General features: G+C 43.4%; 1 protein-coding gene across 14 annotated transcripts in view; it reads left to right on the top strand.

Annotated features, from left to right (window-relative positions):
* Positions 1-18,848, top strand: part of HKR1 (HKR1, GLI-Kruppel zinc finger family member) — a 410,249-nt gene extending 391,401 nt beyond the window's left edge. For 5 of the 14 annotated variants that reach the window (XM_025368077.1, XM_025368073.1, XM_025368067.1 and 2 more), the window contains 3 exons: positions 2,427-2,553; positions 3,014-3,109; positions 16,505-18,848. In XM_025368077.1, coding sequence (XP_025223862.1) covers positions 2,520-2,553; positions 3,014-3,109; positions 16,505-18,168 — 1,794 coding nt within the window. In that variant the 5' untranslated portion in view covers positions 2,427-2,519 and the 3' untranslated portion in view covers positions 18,169-18,848. Of the gene's footprint in view, positions 1-1,431; positions 1,502-2,426; positions 2,554-3,013; positions 3,110-16,501 lie in introns of all 14 variants that reach the window. The other 9 variants (XM_025368071.1, XM_025368064.1, XM_025368063.1 and 6 more) reach the window with 7 other exon arrangements.
* The last annotated feature ends 991 nt before the right edge of the window (positions 18,849-19,839 follow it).

Genomic DNA, 19,839 nt, shown 5'->3' with positions numbered 1-19,839 from the left:
CCTCCCAAGTAGCTGGGACTATAAGCACCCGCCACCACGCCCGGCTAGTTTTTTGTATTTTTAGTAGAGATGGGGTTTCACCGTGTTAGCCAGGATGGTCTTGATCTCTTGACCTCCTGATCTGCCCGCCTCAGCTTCCCAAAGAGCCACCGCCCCCAGGCCTCCTGGTTTTATTGATTTGTGGTGGGACTCAAGAATCCATAATTTAAAACACCACCCAGGTAGCTCTGAAGTATAGGCAGAGAGAGATGAGGTGTGAGAACCAAAGCTGTCACTCATCTGTGCCCTCCTCTTGTGATTCAGTACATTGGGAGTGGCTGGGTTTGGAGACAGCTATCAGTATAACTGGGTATGGGTAGAGTCTTAAGGCCATTTCATAGGCCAGCCAGTGCAGAATAATGGAGCTGGTAGGGGACAGGAAATGTAGGGAGGATTCCCTGGGAAGGGTACAGTGTGGAATTAGTTTTAGAGACACAATGTCGTACCCTCAAGGAGTGATGGAGGCATTCTGAGAAGGGGATGCAAAATCAAATCAAAGAGACAAGGCATATGCCTAAATGAATGACACTGGTGAGGCAGTCTCCAATAGTGTGTTGCGGCTGATAGACCCCCAGCATGAGTCACCATCAGCCAACTGTGGTCCTATAGCAGTGCAGTGCCCAGGGTGGTCAGATTTATGGACTTTTAACAGAACCCACAGATTGAGATTTTCATATGAAATCTTCCAACATTTAATTGATATAAACACAAGTTTTAAAGCAGTATGTGGTCAAATTAAACCCCTCTATGGACTATAGATTGTACCCAAAGAGAGTAAGTGTTGGGCAGGGAAGAATCCCAGTGCTAGATTTCCAGACTCATTTGGAAATCTCACCGAACTTCCATGCCAAGGACGGTTATATATTCCCATCCTCCAAAGTACAGCTTTCTAGGTAGCAGAGGTTCGTTTGAAACTTTGTTGCTTGTCTAATAATAATAAATCATTTTCGGCTATTTAAAAATATCTGACTGCTAAGTATTTGCAGATTCTGTTGTAGACACCAGGGCAATCACAGTGATCCAGCCATGCACATGGAACTGATGTCTAGTGGGAAGCCAGAAAGTAGAAATGAATATCATGTATTATCTTAGAGTTAAGGGAACACAGTAAAGCAGGCGAGGGGAATGAAACCCGCGTGAGGGTGTGGAATTTTACATAGAACAACCAGGGACTGCACCAGGCATTTTGTCTGAGCCCTTCACAGTAATCCTAATCCTAACCACAACCCTTTGAGATAAGCACTGTTATTTTTAGTTCACAGGAGAAACTGACGTGCTGAGCAGCTAATTCAGTGCCTGAGGTCACACTAGTTGGGGACAGAGATGGGTTCCAAATCCAGATAGTGTGGTTTGAGTCCACACTCTTCACCACCACCCAGTTTCCCTCCTTAGGCCTGAGCAGGCATGTGGCAGCATTTGGTAGAGGAAGGAGTGAGTCCTGCTGTAGGAACTATATATATTGGTGAGTTATTTGCCCCCAAACCCCAGAGGCGCCACTGCTTCAAGTAGAACAAATACTGAGACCAAGTAGTCTCAGAAAATTTTCAAACTCAGCAAGATGATTCTTTACTATTTAGTTGTGCTTGTGTGGTGTCTTCTTCTCCCTGCCTAGTTTTAAAACTCTCTCTAGCTTGTAAGGGCTTTGGTTTTGTTTGCTTTTATCCTCCATAGCAGCTAGCCTGGGATATTGACAGTAAGTAATAGGTGCATAAGTGATGCTGGCTCAGCAGAGATAGAACAACAATGGTCTTTCACCCCTTGGTGCCAAGGTCACAATCCAAAGTAGGGTGTAGAAATCTTTTCTGCTTCCCTTAGGGAAGCCTTTCGACCTGTCATTCTTCTTTCTTTTCTTTCCTTTCTTTCCTCTTTCTTTCTTTTCTTTCCTCTTTCTTTCTCTCTCTCTCCTTCCTTCCTTCCTTCCTTCCTTCCTTCCTTCCTTCTTTCCTTCCTTCCTTCCTTTCTTTCCTTTCCTTCCTTTCTTTCCTTTCTTTTCTTCCTTTCTTTCCTTTGTTTTCTTTTTGTCTTTCTGTCTTTCTTTTAGATGGAGTTTTGCTCTTGTTGCCCAGGCTGGAGTGCAATGGCACAATCTCAGCTCACCACGACCTCCGCCTCCCAGGTTCAAGCGATTCTCCTGCCTCAGCCTCCCAAGTAACTGGGATTACAGTCATGAGCCACCACGCCTGGCTAATTTTGTATTTTTAGTAGAGATGGGGTTTCTCCATGTTGGTAGGGCTGGTCTCGAACTCTTGACCTCAGGTGATCCGCCCACCTCAGCCTCCCAAAGTGCTGGGATTACAGGCATGAGCCGTGGGGCCTGGCCTTGACCTCTCATTCTAAACTGGAAGGGAAAGGCTCCTGGATGAGCAGAGGTGTGTTTTGTGTTAAAGGCATCCGTGGCATTCAGGGATGTGGCTGTGGACTTCACCCAGGAGGAGTGGAGATTGTTGAGCCCTGCTCAGAGGACCCTGCACAGGGAGGTGATGCTGGAGACTTATAACCACCTGGTCTCACTGGGTAAGAACGGCCTCCTTTGGCACTTAAACTCTGCCCTACAGAGTATTTTCCACTCATCGTGAGGAAGGGCTACCTGCAGAGCACCTTTCCCTTAGAGTTGAGCTTAAAAACAATTTACCTTTTTCCTCTGGGTAAATCTGGATTTAGTAGAATTGCAAGCAGATAAATTGATTTATTCATGTTATGGATGACACTGCATTTCCAGACCTGTTTCCTAAGGCTTGCGCTCTGTCTTTATTTTGCTGCAAACCCAGGAGATTTTTCATCCACCAAGTGTTCATAATATGCTGTCTTTCTGATTGGAGTCACCTTTCCTCAGTCAACCCTTCTACTTCAGAGACAGAACTATTCATAGGTCTTTTGTATCCTCTGGGTTGCCTCACCCATTTCAGCTCTGAGTTCTAGAATGCCCTCTTGAGCCCATAACCAACAATGTCCTCATTTTCTTCCCTATGAATAGAAATTCCATCTTCCAAACCAAAACTCATTGCTCAGCTGGAGCGAGGGGAAGAGCCCTGGAGAGAGGAGAGAAAATGTTTGCTGGACCTCTGTCCAGGTGAGTGTGAGTGTGGGGTAGATGGGATAATCTACAGCTTGGCAGATAGAGAAGGAGGAGCATCTCTCAGATACTGGGAAGAAGCTCTTCTCCAGGCCTCCGAAGCCAAGAGGAAGGTTGCCTGACATGGTCTTCCTTCCGGAACATAATCTTCAGTTGAGGGAGGGACTTCCCTGGTTCCCTTGTCTCTTTCCTACACCAGGAAGCCTCCATTCCTCACTTGTTTTCTCTGTAATGCTTAGTCTTTCCTCATTCACAGTCTTCTTTCTCACCTGATCTTAAAAACCGCATCTACCCCATGAATGTTAAGTCTACGACCCTTCTAGATACTTTCTAGCTACTCTTATGCCAAGATTAATTGATTATCTCCACCTCTCCAATTCCCATAATTTATTACACGATACTTAAGCTATGACTAATAATAAAATACATACTCACGTGCCAGTGGCCCAGCTTAAGAAATAAAAAATTACCTAAACAGTTGAAATCCCCATTTCCCCTTCCCTGATGGTATCCTATACCCATCCCTCCAATGGAATTGTTTTTCAATATTAGGGATTTATAATTCTCATGCATGGCCTTATTCTTTCCTTCATATGTATGAATCGCTAAATCATGTATATTGTTGTTTGGCATATTTTAAAACTTTATATCAATGTCGTCATATTATGTATACCTTTCTGTGCTTTGTTTTCTTCACTGAGACTAATTTTGTACTATGTTGGTATATGTAGCTCTGCTTCATTCATTTTTATGGCTATATAATATTGTATTATATGCATAATTACAATACAATTCATTTATCCATTCCATTTTTAACAGTGTATTCTTTTGACCAATTAAAGAATGCTGCTGTGAACCTTCTCATAGATATGTCCTTGGGCACATAAGCACCCGTTTATCTAGGATGTGTACCTAGGAATAGGACAGCTGAGTGAAAGAATATGCACCTGGTCAATCTGACAAAGTAATGCCAAACTATTCTCCAAAGCTGTTGTAGTAGTGTTCTAGGGCTGCCACAACAAAGTGCCACAAACTGAGTGGCTTAAACAACAGAAGTTTATTTTCTCACAGTTCTGGAGGCTAGAAGTAGAGGTCAAGGTGTTGGTAGGGTTGGTTCCTTTTGAGGACTGTGAGGAAGAATCTGTCCCATGCCTCTCCTCTAGCTTCTGGTGGTCTGCTGGCAATCCCTGGTGTGGAGGAGCAGCACCTCAGTCTCTGCCTTCATCTTCGTATAGCATTCTCCCTGTGTGCTTGTCTCTGTGTCCAACTTTTCATTGTTTGTAAGGACATTATTCATATTGGATTAGGGCCCACTCTAATGACCTCACCTTAACTAATTACATCTGCAACAACCCTGTTTCCAAATAAGTTCATCCTTTTTTTTTTTTTTTTTGAGACGGAGTCTGGCTCTGTCGCCCAGGCTGGAGTGCAGTGGTGGGATCTCAGCTCACTGCAAGCTCCGCCTCCCGGGTTCACACCATTCTCCTGCCTCAGCCTCCCGAGTAGCTGGGACTACAGGCGCCCGCCACCACGCCTGGCTAATTTTTTGTATTTTTTTAGTAGAGACGGGGTTTCACCGTGTTAGCCAGGATGATCTTGATCTCCTCACCTCGTGATCCGCCCGTCTCGGCCTCCCAAAGTGCTGGGATTACAGGCTTGAGCCACCGCGCCCGGCCAAGTTCATCTTTTGAGATATTAGGGATTTGGACTCCAATATGTCATTTTTGGGGAAACAGAATTCAATCTATAGCAATTGCTCACACTCACATAGCATTTTATTGTGTGAGGATTCTACTTGCCCTGCATCCTCCCTAATACTTTGTGTGGTCAGACTTCAGGTTTTGATCATCTTTTGGGTATGAAATAGCCTCTCATAATAGCTGTAATTTAATTAGTTTTGAGTTTGAGCATCTTTTTATATGTTCATTCCTTGACTGGCCTTGATGTTTGCTCTTCTGTGAAGCCTTTTCCATTCTTTTTGCCTTTTCTTGTTGATTTGAATTTGAATTTTTAAAAATAAATCATTGAGATGAACTCTTTATCAGATGTTCCAATCTGTGGCCTACCTACTTGCTTTTTAAATTTTTTTATTGAGATGGAGTCTTACTCTGTCACCTACCCAGGAGTGCAGTGGCATGATCTCGGCTCACTACAACCTCCGCCTCCCAGGTTCAAGCAATTCTCCTGCCTCAGCCTCCTGAATAGCTGGGACTACAGGCGTGTGCCACCACACCTGGCTAATTTTTGTATTTTTAGTAGAGATGGGGTTTCACCATGTTGGCCAGGCTGGTCTTGAACTGCTGACCTCAAGTGATCCACCTGCCTTGGCCTCCCAAAATGCTGGCATTACAGACGTGAGTCACCACGCCCGGCCCCTACTTGCTTTTTTTTTGATACGGAGTCTTGCTCTGTCGCCAGGCTGGAGTGCAGTGGCACGATCTCAGCTCACTGCAACTTCCACCTCCTGGGCTCAAGCAATTTTCCTGTCTCAGCCTCCCGAATAGCTGGGACTACGTGCGTGCCATCAGGCCTGGCTAATCCTAAACCGAATACTACAGTGTTACAATTTTTAAGCCATCGTATAGTAATATGTATTTTTAAAGAAATTAAGTGAAATATATGTAGAAATATGTGTGTGTGCTTTATATCTGTCACATTTCTTATACGCTTCACTCCTTAATGTAGATACAAGTTGCCACCTGATACCATTTTCCTTCATCCTGAAGGACTTCCTTTAACGTTTAGTGCAGTTACCCGGCATCGGATTTTCCAGTTTAATCTGAAAAGATTATTTCCTCTTCAGTTTGCGAAAATTAACTGGAGATAGAATCGCTGGTTAACATATTTTTCTCTAGCATTGCAGTGTCGTCTGGCTTTCATAGTTTTATAGTTTTTGTTGAGTAATTTTTATATTGTTCTTTTCTATTTTGATCTTCTCTGGCTATCTTCAAGATTTTCTCATTATCTTTGGCCTTTAACAGTTTGACGGTGATGTTTCTAAGAGTTGTTTTCTTTGTGTTTCTACTACTTGAGCATTATGAAGCTTCTTGGCTCTCTAAGTTATATTTTCTACTCACTGTGAGAAATACTTGGCTATTATTTCAATATTTTTCCTGTCCCTTTTACTCTTTCCTTTCATTCTAGGACTCCAGTTTACCTGTATATTGGACCGCTGGAAATGTGTTTCTGAAGATTCATAGTATCTCATAAGCTTCTGTTCATTTTTCTTCAGTCTTTTTCCTCTCTTTTTTGAGGGGTGGTTGGATATAGGTAATTTCTAATTAATTTATTTTCAAATTCACTAGTCTGTTTTCTTTTTCTGTTTGCTACTAAACCTGTCTAATGAATTTTAAAATTTCAGTTATTGTTTTTTTCTTTCCCCCACCCCTTCCTTTCTCTCCCCTCTTCTCCCCTTCCCTCCCCTTTTCTCCCCTCCCCTCCCCTCCTCTTGTTTCTGTAGGTATTAGGAGTGCTCTCAGGCAAGAAAGCCACAAACAAAATTATTACCCCTTTCTGTTGCGATTTTTTTTTAGCATAAACTCTTCCCCATCTTCTGGCTGGTTGTGTATATTTTCCAGTGCCTTTGAATAGTTATTTGTTATATTTTATCCAGTCTTATTGTTTTCTTCTGGAGGGTTCTTGTGACCACTTCAGTCTGCTGGCATTTTCGTTAGTGGGCTTCCTCATACTTATTTTTGAATTGATTTTTGGAAATTGCTTCAAAATTACAGAATATTTGCAAAAATAAAAATAGTAGAATAAATATATATGGTGCAGTGAGTTGGATGTGGTTTGTCCCCACCAAAACTCATGGTGAAATTTAATTGCCAATTTAACAGTATTGAAAGGTGGTGGGGCCTTTAAGAGGTATTTGGTTGTGGCATCTCCGCCTTCTCGAATGGCTTATGCAGACTGGGTTAGTTCTTTTGGACTCGGTTGGTTCTCGTGAGATCAAGTTGTTATAAAACAAGGCTTCTTCTGATGTTTGGCCTCTTTGCATGCGCTTGCTTTCCCTTCCTCTTTCTGCTGTGATTTGAAGCAGCACGAGACCGTCACCAAATGGGCTACCATCCAGCCTCCAGAATTGTGAGCCAAATAAACTTTTTTGTAAATTACCCAGTCTCAGGTATTCTGTTATAGCAATACAAAACAGATTAAGACATGTGGCATATATGTTATTATGTAAACGGCATCATAAAATGACCTACTATTTTACTTAGTTTGCTTTATCATTTATTCATGTGCTCTTTTGCATGCATGCCCTTTCTCCCTCCTTCCCCTTTCTCAGTACATATGTATGTATGTGTATATGTATATGTATGTTCATATGTATTTGTTTTGTTTTTGTCTTTGTTTTTGTTTTTGTTTTTTGAGACAGAGTCTCGCTTTGTCACCCACGCTGGAGTGCAGTAGCACGATCTCGGCTCACTGCAACCTCCACCTCCTCGGTTCAAGCAATTCTCCTGCCTCAGCCTCCCAAGTAGCTGGGATTACAGGTGCACGCCACCATGCCCGGCTAATTTTTGTGTTTTTAGTAGAGATGGGGTTTCACCATGTTAGTCAGGCTGGTCTTGAACACCTGACCTCGTGATCTGCCTGCCTCGGTCTCCCGAAGTGCTGGGATTACAGGTGTGAGCCACTGCACCTGGCCTGTAAGTGTTTGTTAAAACTTTTTCTGGCCGGGCGCGGTGGCTCAAGCCTGTAATCCCAGCACTTTGGGAGGCCGAGATGGGCGGATCACGAGGTCAGGAGATCGAGACCATCCTGGCTAACACGGTGAAACCCCGTCTCTACTAAAAATACAAAAAACTAGCCGGGCGAGGTGGCAGGCGCCTGTAGTCCCAGCTACTCGGGAGGCTGAGGCAGGAGAATGGCGTGAACCCGGGAGGCGGAGCTTGCAGTGAGCTGAGATCCGGCCACTGTACTCCAGCCTGGGCGGCAGAACAAGACTCCGTCTCAAAAAAAAAAAAAAAAAAAAAAAACCAAAACTTTTTCTGTGAGTTTTCTAAGAATATTGATATTCTCTCATATAACCAGTGTGGTTATCAACCTCAGTAAACTTAACTTTGATACAGTAATTTTGCGTATTACCTACCATTTGTATTATAATTTTGTCAACACTATAGAATAATATGTTTTTTTATTTTCCAGAACATAATCCAGTCCAAGGTTAGTTAGTTCATTTTCATGTCATGTCTGTTTACCTTCCCTTAGTTATTATTAAGGGAAGAAAATTATTATTTCAATAATCTTTCTCTGTCTTTTATGACATTGACATTTTATTTATTTATTTATTTAATTTCAGATTCAGAGGGTACATGTGCAGGTTTGTTACATGGGTATATTATGTAATGCTGGGTTTTGGGCTTCTATTGAATCTATCACCCAAATAGTTTACATAGTACCTGATAGGTAGTTTTTCAGCCCTTACCTCCATCCTTTTTGCCCTGTTTTGGAGTCCCCAGTGTCTATTATTTCCATCTTTATGTCCATGTGTACCCATTGTTTAGCTCCCACTTGTAAGTGAGAACATAGGTTATTTGATTGTCTGTTTCTGCATTGATTGACTTAGGATGATGGCCTCTAGCTGCATCCATGTTGCTGCAGAGGACATTATTTCATTCTTTTTTTATGGCTGCATAGTATTTCATGGTGTGTGTGTATACCACATTTTATTTATCCAACCCACTATTGATAGACACATAGGTTGATTCCATGACTTTACTATTGTGAATAGTGCTGCAATAAACATACGAGTGTGGGTGTCTTTTGGTAGAACAATTTATTTTCCCAGTCTTGGGATTGCTGGGTTGAATGGTAGTTCTATTTGTATTTCTTTGAGAAATTTCCATACTGTTTGCCATAGAGGTTTAACTAATTTACATGACCACCAACAATATATAAGAATTCCATGTTCTTTGCATCCTCACCAACATCTTTTTTTTTTTTTTTTTTTTTTTTGAGACGGAGTCTCGCTCTGTCGCCCAGGCTGGAGTGCAGTGGCCGGATCTCAGCTCACTGCAAGCTCCGCCTCCCGGGTTCACGCCATTCTCCGGCCTCAGCCTCCCGAGTAGCTGGGACTACAGGCGCCCGCCACCTCGCCCGGCTATTTTTTGTATTTCTTAGTAGAGACGGGGTTTCACCGTGTTAGCCAGGATGGTCTCGATCTCCTGACCTCGTGATCCGCCCATCTCGGCCTCCCAAAGTGCTGGGATTACAGGCTTGAGCCACCGCGCCCGGCCGTTTTTTTTTTTTTTTTACTTTTTCATAGTAGCCATTCTGACTGGTGTGAGATGGCCTTTCTCATTGTGGGTTTTCTTTTCCCATCGTTCACTGGTAGCAAGATCTCTTTGTGATTTTAATTTGTATTTCTCTGATGATTAGTGATTTTGAGCATTTTTTAATGTTTGCTGGCTGTTTGTATACCTTCTTTTGAAAAGTACTTGTTCATGTCCTTTGCTCACTTTTTAATGGGGTTATTTGGGTTTTTGTTGTTGATTTGCTTAAGTTCCTTACGATTCTGGATATTAGTCCTTTATAAGGTGCATAGTTCGCAAATGTTTTCTCCCATTCTGTAGGTTGTCTTTTTACTCTGTTGATTGTTTCTTTTGCAGTGCAGAAGCTCTTTTGCTTAATTAAATCATATTTGTCAATTTTTGGTTTTTGCTGCAGTCACTTCTGAGGACTTAGTCATAAGTTCTTTGCCTCGGTCAATGTCCAGTGAAGTTTTTCCTAGGTTTTCCTTTAGGAATTTTATAGTTTGAGGTCTTACATTTAAGTCTTTCATCCATCTTGAGTTGATTTGTGTATATGAGAGGGAAGGGTCCAGTTTCATTCTCTTGCATGTGGTTGGCCTGTTTTTCCAGCACCATTTATTGAATAGGGTGCCCTTTCCCCATTGTTTATTTCTGTCAACTTTCTTATAGATCAGTTGGTAGTAGGTGTGTGGTTTTACTTCTGGGTTCTGTATTCTGTTCCATAGATCTATATATCTGTTTTTGTACTTATGCCATGCTGTTTCAGTTAATATAGCCTTTTAGTATAGTTTGAAGTCAGGTAATATGATATTTCCAGCTTTGTTCTTTTTGCTTAGGATTGCTTTGGCTAGTCAGGTTTGTTGGTCCCATATTAATTTTAGAATTGTTTTTTTCTAATTCTATTAGAATTAGAATGTTAGAATGACAAATGATGTTGGCAATTTGATAGGAATTGCATTGAATCTTAGATTGCTTTGGGCAGTATGATCATTTTAACTATATTGATTCCTACAATCTGTGAGCGTGGAATGTTTTTCCCTTTGTGTCATCTGTGATTTCTTTCATCAGTGTTTTGTAGTTCTCCTTGCAGAGACCTTTCACCTCCTTGGTTTGATGTATTCTTAGGTATTTTGTGTGTGTTTGCATTCATGTGGTTATTGTAAATGGGATCTTGTTCTTTATTTGGCTCTAAGCTTGAATGTTACTGGTGTATAGAAATGCTGGTGATTTTTATACATTGATTTTGTATCCTGGAACTTTACTGAATTTTTTTTTTTTAAATCAGGTTTAGGAGTCTTTTGGAGGGATCTTTAGAGTTTTCTAGGTATAGAATTATTTTCTAGGTATAGGATTTTCTAGGTATCGGATTCTTGGAGAACAGAGATAATCTGACTCCCTCTTTTCCTATTTGGATGCCTTTTCTCTCTCTTGCATGATTGCTCTCTCTAGGACTTCCAGTACTAAGTTGAATACGAGTGGTGACAGCAGACATCCTTGTCTTGTTCCAATTCTTAGGGGGAATGGTTTCAGCTTTTGCCCATTTGGTACGAAGTTGGCTGTAGGTTTGTCACAGATAACTCCTTTTACTTTGAGGTATGTTCCTTTGATACCTAGTTTGTTGAAGATTTTTATCATGAAGGGATATTGGATTTTATCAGATGCTTTTCTTATATCTGTTAAGATGATCATATGGTTTTTAATTCTGTTTATGTGATGAATCACATTTATTGAACACTGACATTTTAGAATACAATTCCTCAGTGGTCACTTTTTTTTTTTTTTTGGAGATGGAGTCTCACTCTGTTGCCTAGGCTGGAGTGCAGTGGTGCTATCTCGGCTCACAGCAACCTCCACCTCCTGGGTTCAAGCAGTTCTCTGCCTCAGCCTCCCGAGAAGCTGGGACTACAGGTGTGTGCCACCACACCCAGCTAAGCTTTGTATTTTTAGTAGAGACAGGGTTTCACCATCTTGACCAGACTTGTCTTGAACTCCTGACCTCAGGTGATCCACCTGCCTTGGCCTCCCAAAGCGCTGGGATTACAGGCATGAGCCACTGCACCCAGCCAGTTCTCACTTTTTATTATTATTATTATTGTTTTTTGAGACAGAGTCTCACACTATCTCCCAGGCTAGAGTGCAGTGGTGCGATCTCTGTTCGCTGCAAGCTCCATCTCCCAGGTTCATGCCATTCTCCTGCCTCAGCCTCTCCAGCAGCTGGGACTACAGGTGTACACCACCCATGCCAGGCTGGAGTACAGTGGCGCAACCTCCACCTCCCGGGTTCAAGTGATTCCCCTGGCCCAGCCTCCTGAGTAGCTGGGACTACAGGTGCACACCACCACACCTGGCTAATTTTTTGTGTTTTAGTAGAGGCAGGGTTTCACCATGTTCGCCAGGATGGTCTCGATCTCCTGACCTTGTGATCCACCCGGCTCGGCCTCCCAGAGTGCTGGGATTACAGGTGTGAGCCACTGTGCCAGGCCGAAATATATAGTCTTTTATACTTGGATTCTTTTGTTTAGCATAATGTTTTTGATGTTCATTCAAGTTGCAGCATGTATCAGTAATGCATTTTTTATTGCTATATAGTATTCCTTTGTATGGATATACCACATTTTGTTTTTCTGTTTACCCATTGATGGACATGTGAATGTGTCCACTTTTTGGCTATTGTGAATAGTGTTGCTATGAACACTCATATACCAGTCTTAGTGTGCACATATGTTTTCATTTCTCTTGGGTAGATAATTGGGAGTATAATTGCTGGGTTGTATGGTATGTTTATGTTTAACCTTTTTAAAAATTGGGGCTGGGTGCGGTGGCTCGTGCCTGTAATCCCAGCACTTTGGGAGGCTGAGGCAGGTAGATCACCTGAGGTCAGGGGTTTGAGACCAGCCTGACCAACATGGTGAAACCCCATCTCTACTAAAAATACAAAAATTACTTGAGCGTGTTGGCAGGTGCCTGTAATCCTAGCTACTTGGGAGGCTGAGGCAGGAGAATCGCCTGAACCTGAGAGGCGGAGGTTGCAGTGAGCTAAGATCGTGCCACTGCATTCCAGCCTGGGTGACAGAGTGAGACTCCATCTCAAAAAAAAAAAAATTGGAAAAATGTTTTCCAAAGTGCCTGTACCATTTTACATTTCTATTACCAATATATTAGGGTTTTAGTTTCTCCACATTCTTGTCAGCACTTGGTATTGTCACTGATTTTGATTATAGACATGCTAGCGGTGTGTCGTGGTATTTCATTGTGCATTTAATGCATTTCCCAAATAGCTGATGATGTTGATCTTTTCTTTTTTTTTTTTTTTTTTAGGCCTAATTTTTGTCTTTTGTATTTTTAGTAGAGACAAGGTTTCACCATGCTGGCCAGGCTCGTCGAGAACTCCTGACCTCAGGTGATCTACCCATCTTGGCCTTCCAAAGTGCTGGGATTACAGGTGTGAGCCACCATGCCTGGCCCTTTTCATTGTTTATTAACCATTTGCATATCTTTTTTAGTAAAATGCCTATTCAATTCTTTTCTTCATTTTAAAATTAGATTGTGTTCTTATTGAATTGTAAGAATTTTTAGTATATTCTAGACACAAGTCCTATATCAATGTAGGATTTTCAGATATTTCTCCCTGTCTGTGGCTTATCTTTTCATTTTCTCATTTTCATTTCCGGTACAAAAGTTTTGGCCGGGCGCGGTGGCTCAAGCCTGTAATCCCAGCACTTTGGGAGGCCGAGACGGGCGGATCACGAGGTCAGGAGATCGAGACCATCCTGGCTAACACGGTGAAACCCCGTCTCTACTAAAAAATACAAAAAAACTAGCCGGGCGAGGTGGCGGGCGCCTGTAGTCCCAGCTACTTGGGAGGCTGAGGCAGGAGAATGGCGTGAACCCGGGAGGCGGAGCTTGCAGTGAGCTGAGATCCGGCCACTGCACTCCAGCCTGGGCGACAGAGCGAGACTCCGTCTCAAAAAAAAAAAAAAAAAAAAGTTTTAAATGCTGATGAAGTTTAACTTACCAATTTTTAAAATAGGTTGTGCTTTTGGTATTGTAACTAAGAACTTTATTCTTAACTCAAGGTTATGAAGATTTTCTTCATTGGTTTCTTCTAGAAGTTTTATAGTTTTAGCTCTTACATTTAGGGCTACAATCCATTTTAGTTAATTTTTGTGTATCAATTGAGGTGAAAGTCTAAATTCATTTTCTTGCATGTGAATATTCAGTTGTCCTCACAATCTCATATAAAGAGTATCCTTGGCCGGGCGCGGTGGCTCAAGCCTGTAATCCCAGCACTTTGGGAGGCCGAGACGGGCGGATCACGAGGTCAGGAGATCGAGACCATCCTGGCTAACATGGTGAAACCCCGTCTCTACTAAAAAAAAATACAAAAAACTAGCCGGGCGAGGTGGCGGGCGCCTGTAGTCCCAGCTGCTCCGGAGGCTGAGGCAGGAGAATGGCGTAAACCTGGGAGGCGGAGCTTGCAGTGAGCTGAGATTGGGCCACTGCACTCCAGCCTGGGCGACAGAGCGAGACTCCATCTCAAAAAAACAAAACAAAACAAAACAAAACAAAAAAAGAGTATCCTTTCCTCCATTGAATTACCTTGGCACCTTTATCAAAAATCAGCTGACTGTGAATCTAAGTGTTCATTTCTAGTCTCCCAATTTTGTTCCATGATCTCCATCTTCCTCCTATGACAGTAGCACACTATCTTCATTACTATAGCTTTATATTAAGTCTTGAAGTTAGAAGTGTACACTCCCCAATTTTATTTTCTTTTTCAAAAGTTGTTTTGTCTATTTTATGTCCTTTGAATTTCAATGTAAGTTTTAGGATCAGATTGTCAATTTCCAAAAGGGAAAAAAACCAAAAGCCTGCTGTGGTTCTGATACGATGATTATGTTGAATCTGCAGATAAATTTTGGGGAGAATCACCATCTTAATAATAGCGAACCTTCCAGTCTATAACTGTCTCCCTATTTATTTGGAGCTTTAATTTCACTCAACAATGTTAATTTTCTTTTTTAAAATCTTTCTTCTTTTCCTCCTTTCCTTTCCTTTTCTCTTTCTCATTCTCTTCTCTTTCTTTCATCCCACTGTGTTGCCCAAGCCGGCCTCAAACTTCTGGTCTCAAGAATCCTCCTGCCTCAGCCTCCCTAAGTGTTGGGATTACAGGCATGAGCCACTGTACCCAGCCTTAATTTTCAGTTTACAAACTTTGTGCTGCTTTGTCACATTTATTCCTTAGCATTTTATTTTTATGGTATTGTGAATAGTATTGTTTTCTCAGTTTCATTTTTGGAATAGTCATTGCTAGTATATAGAAATATAATTGTTTTTTATATATTTATCTTATATGACCTAAGTACAATTATGACTTCTAGTTGCTTTTTTGAAATTTTATACATTCAAAATTATATAATCTGTGAACAAAAGATTTTTTTTTTACGTCTTCCTTTCCAATTAAGATGGCTTTCATTTGTTTTCTCCTCCTCATTTTGTTTGTCCCCTCCTTTTTTTTTTTTTTTTTTTTGAGACAGAGTCTTGCTCTGTCGCCAGGCTGGAGTGCAGTGGTGCAATTTCGGCTCACTGCAATGTCCGCCTCCCGGGTTCAAGCTATTCTTCTGCCTCAGCCTCCCAAGTAGCTGAGACTACAGGTGCATGCCACCATGGCCAGCTAATTTTTGTATTTTTAGTAGAGACAGGGTTTTACCATATTGGTCAGGATGGTCTTGATCTCTTGACCTCATGATCTGCCTGCCTCGGCCTCCCAAAGTGCTGGGACTACAGGCGTCATATTTTAAGTTTTTGAGAACACGTGCAATATTTGTCACTTCTTCTTTCTTATTCTCCTCCTTTTTCTTCTCCCTATTCTTCCTTCCTTCCTCTCTCTCTTTTCTCTGTCTCCGTCTTTTGAATTCAACCCCTTAAAAAGGTAAAAACCATTTTTAGCTGGCAGGCCATACAGAAACAGGATTCAGGTTGGATTTGCCCTGTCAGGTGAGTTTACCAACTCCTGCAATAGAAAATGTAATGTAGGCTGGGCATGATGGCTCACGCCTGTAATCCCAGCACTCTGGGAGGCCAAGGCGGGTGGATCATGAGGTCAGGAGATTGAGACCATCCTGGCTAACATGGTGAAACCCCGTCTCTACTAAAAATTTAAAAAATTAAAAAATTAGCCGGGCGTCGTGGTGGGCACCTATAGTCCAAGCTCCTTGGGAGGCTGAAGCAGGAGAATGGCATGAACCCGGGAGGCGGAGCTTGCCGTGAGCCGAGATCGCGCCACTGCACTCCAGCCTGGGCGACAGAGCGAGACTCTATCTTAAAAAAAAAAAAAAGAAAGAAAGAAGAAAGAAAATGTGATGCATAGGGCTGGGCACAGTAGCTTACGCTTATAATCCCAGCACTTTGGGAGCCTCAGGCTGACCTGAGGTTAGGAGTTCAAGACCAGCCTGGCAAACTTGGGGAAACTCTGTCTCTACTAAAAATACAAAAATTAGCTGGGCGTGGTCTCGGGCACCTGTAATCCCAGCTACTCAGGAGGCTAAGGCAGGAGAATCGCTTGAACTCAGGAGGCGGAGGTTGCAGTGAGCTGAGATCACACCACTGCACTCTGGCTTGGGTGAAGGAACGACTCTGTTTAAAAAATAAAAAAAAGAAAGTGTAATGCATGATGTGAAATGAAAAATAGATCCTGGGAGGCCGGGCGCGGTGGCTCAAGCCTGTAATCCCAGCACTCTGGGAGGCCGAGGCGGGTGGATCACGAGGTCAGGAGATCGAGACCATCCTGGCTAACATGGTGAAACCCCGTCTCTACTAAAAATACAAAAAACTAGCCGGGCGTGGTGGCGGGCGCCTGTAGTCCCAGCTACTCGGAGGCTGAGGCAGGAGAATGGCGTGAACCTGGGAGGCGGAGCTTGCAGTGAGGCGAGATCGCCACTGCACTCCAGCCTGGGTGACACAGCACGAGACTCCGTCTCAAAAAAAAAAAAAAAAAGAAAAATAGATCCTGGGAAGTTTGTCTAGCTGGGAGATAGCTTGTGATGTAAATATATTATGAATGACCAATGGGCAAGGCAAGATTGCCTACAGAGCCCTGCCTATGACCCTTCTGAAAATGTTCTTTCTTCAGCAGAATCAAAGCCAGAAATTCGACTTTGCCCCTCCTGCCCTCTGATATTCTCCAATCAGCAAGCTCTCAGCCAACATGTGTGGCTGAGTCATCTCTCTCAGCTGTTTTCAAGTTTATGGGCAGGAAATCCTCTCCAGCTGGGTGAACACTATCCGGAAGATCAGAAACAACAGCAGGGTCCATTCTGCTTGAGTGGCAAAACAGAATGGATTCAAGAGGGAGAAGACTCCAGACTCCTGTTTGGGAGAGTAAGCAAAAGTGGCACTTCAAAGGCACTCTCCAGCCCACGTGAAGAACAGCCAGCACGGTCCGAGGAAGACAACACAGTGGTGGATATAGGACCCAGCCCTGAAAGGAAGGCAGACCTTGAGGAAACAGACAAAGTATTGCATGGTTTAGAAATCTCAGGATTTGGAGAAATCAAATATGAAGAGTTTGGGCCAGGCTTTATCAAGGAGTCAAACCTCCTTAGCCTCCAGAAGACACAAACTGGGGAGACAGCTTACATGCACACTGAGTGGGGAGACAGCTTTGGCAGTATGTCAATCCTCATCAAAAACCCAAGGACGCACTCTGGGGGAAAGCCTTATGTGTGCAGGGAATGTGGGCGAGGCTTTACCTGGAAGGCAAACCTGATCACACATCAGAGGACACACTCAGGGGAGAAACCTTATGTGTGCAAGGATTGTGGACGAGGCTTTACTTGGAAGTCGAACCTCTTTACACATCAGCGGACACACTCAGGGCTCAAGCCTTATGTGTGCAAAGAATGTGGGCAGAGCTTTAGCCTGAAGTCAAACCTCATCACCCACCAGAGGGCGCACACTGGGGAAAAGCCTTATGTTTGCAGGGAATGTGGGCGTGGCTTTCGCCAGCATTCACACCTGGTCAGACACAAGAGGACGCATTCAGGAGAGAAGCCTTACATTTGCAGGGAGTGTGAGCAAGGCTTTAGCCAGAAGTCACACCTCATCAGACACTTAAGGACACACACAGGAGAGAAGCCTTATGTATGCACAGAATGTGGGCGTCACTTTAGCTGGAAATCAAACCTCAAAACACACCAGAGGACACACTCAGGGGTTAAACCTTATGCCTGCCTGGAGTGTGGGCAATGCTTTAGCCTGAAGTCAAACCTTAACAAACACCAGAGGTCACACACAGGGGAGAAGCCGTTTGTATGTGCAGAGTGTGGGCGAGGCTTTACCCGGAAATCAACCCTCATCACACACCAGAGGACACACTCAGGGGAGAAGCCATTTGTATGCAGGGAGTGTGGACGAGGCTTTAATGATAAGTCCACCCTCGTCTCACACCAGAGGACACATTCAGGGGAAAAGCCTTTTATGTGCAGAGAGTGTGGCAGAAGGTTTCGGCAGAAGCCTAACCTATTTAGGCACAAGAGGGCACACTCAGGTGTCTTTGTGTGTAGGGAGTGTGGGCAAGGCTTTTGTGCTAAGTTAACTCTCATTAAACACCAGAGGGCACACTCAGGGGGGAAGCCTCATGTGTGCAGGGAGTGTGGGCAAGGCTTTAACCGGCAGTCACACCTCATTAGACACCAGAGGACACATTCAGGAGAGAAGCCTTATATTTGCAGAAAGTGTGGGCGGGGCTTTAGTCGGAAGTCCAACCTTACCAGACATCAGAGGACACACTCAGGATAGAAACTTCATGTGTACAGGGAATGTGGTACAGCCTTACCCAGGAGTCATACTCATCAGACACCAGAGGATGCACACAGCGCTGTGGCTTTGTCAGCCATTGCTAGATACCAAAGTGGAGACATTGTATGTGTGATTGTGCATGAGACTGTATTGGTAAGACTTGTATCTCCATCCACCTAAAGGAGAATTGCTGGCTCATTTTCAGGAGCCCTGCCCTTCCTCACTGGGGATGGTGGATTGTGAAAGCCTGGTCAGGTAATGATAGTGGCCAGAGGCAGTCAAATGCCCAGACAGATAGGGGTGGGTACCCAGTGAAACACAACCTTAAAGCTGAAGACAGTCTCGGCTAAATCCTCATACTGAATTGAGAACCTGTCTTCCCATTTGGTGTGCTTTCATCCGATTGATCCCAACCCTTCACCTATTTTGCATATGCCTGTCCTTTTCTAATTGGTTTTTACACTGCTGTAAAGGTTTTACACCACCTTTGAGTGATGCCTTTGCATACTTGCAAACCAATCAACATGTACTCCCCTATTCTGAGCCCATAAAAGACCCAGTCTCAGCCACAGTGGGAGAGAAATCACCCTGCTATGGGAGTTGGGGACCACTCCCTGCATCCCCTCTCCACTGAGAGCTGTTCTTTCGCTCAATAAAATTCTTTTCTACCCATCCTCACCCTTCAATTGTCAGTGTATCCTCATTCTTCTTGGACTCGGGACAAGTGCTCAGAACCGCTTAACGTGGGTATAAGCTATAATAATACAGGCAGCCAAGAGGGCGGGGCACCTCCAGTGGCAGGCCCAGGGCTAAGTGAGGTCAAGGCGGGGGGTTGTCGCCCGCTGTGGAGGTCCTCGGTTGGCAATGTGGCTAAGAAAAATCCTGTGTCAGTAACTTTGATGGAGAGACTACTTTTAAATAGGTTGAAATGAGGAAATGAATACTATTCCAGTATCATTTTGCAGGTACACTTGAACATTCTTTCCACTGTATACTGGATGTTACAGAAGCTATTGCCGGTATGAAGGAGGACCAGAGAGACCACAGGGTGAGACAAGATGATTTATTGAGTGCACTCAGACCCAGAGGATTAACATCCAAAAATTGGGCCCAGAACAAAGACAGCATTTGACTTTTATACACACTTCTAAAAGTGGGTGGGCTAACTTGAAACAAGCTTACAGTGGTGCAAAATGTAGTGGTGCAAAAGCCAGGATACAGAGGCAGAACAAAGGCAGTTAATCAAATTGTGACAGGTGCATAACTCAGGATCACATATGACCCTTGCTTATGCAGCCCAGATGGCTGTTATCTAGGTTTGCTCAAAAGAGCCTTGCATGGGCTTAACCTTTGCTGTGGCGCCCAGATGGCTGCAGCCCAGGCCTGCTCAGGCATGTCTTAAAACTTGCACTGTGCTGCTTAGATAAAACAGAATACTTGAAGTTACTAGTTACAGAAAACAGGAATCTATAACCTCATAAACTTGCAGAGCAAGGTACAATCACACGGAGGGAGGTGGGATTCTAAGGGGAACTTTTCTTATCCTTATGTTGAGGGAGTGCTGGGAGAGTCTCCACAGCATATTCCTTCGAGCCTTTGCTTCTTTGATAATGTTATGAAGACTTTGCCTGGGTCCAGGCTTTGCCTGCTGCCGCCTTTAGGGTGAGTCAG

The sequence above is a fragment of the Theropithecus gelada genome, chromosome 19 (assembly GCF_003255815.1).
Source record: "Theropithecus gelada isolate Dixy chromosome 19, Tgel_1.0, whole genome shotgun sequence".
Lineage (NCBI taxonomy): Eukaryota > Metazoa > Chordata > Mammalia > Primates > Cercopithecidae > Theropithecus > Theropithecus gelada.
The sequence above is the reverse complement of the archived record's forward strand: the minus strand, read 5'-3'. Positions and strand labels throughout refer to the sequence as shown.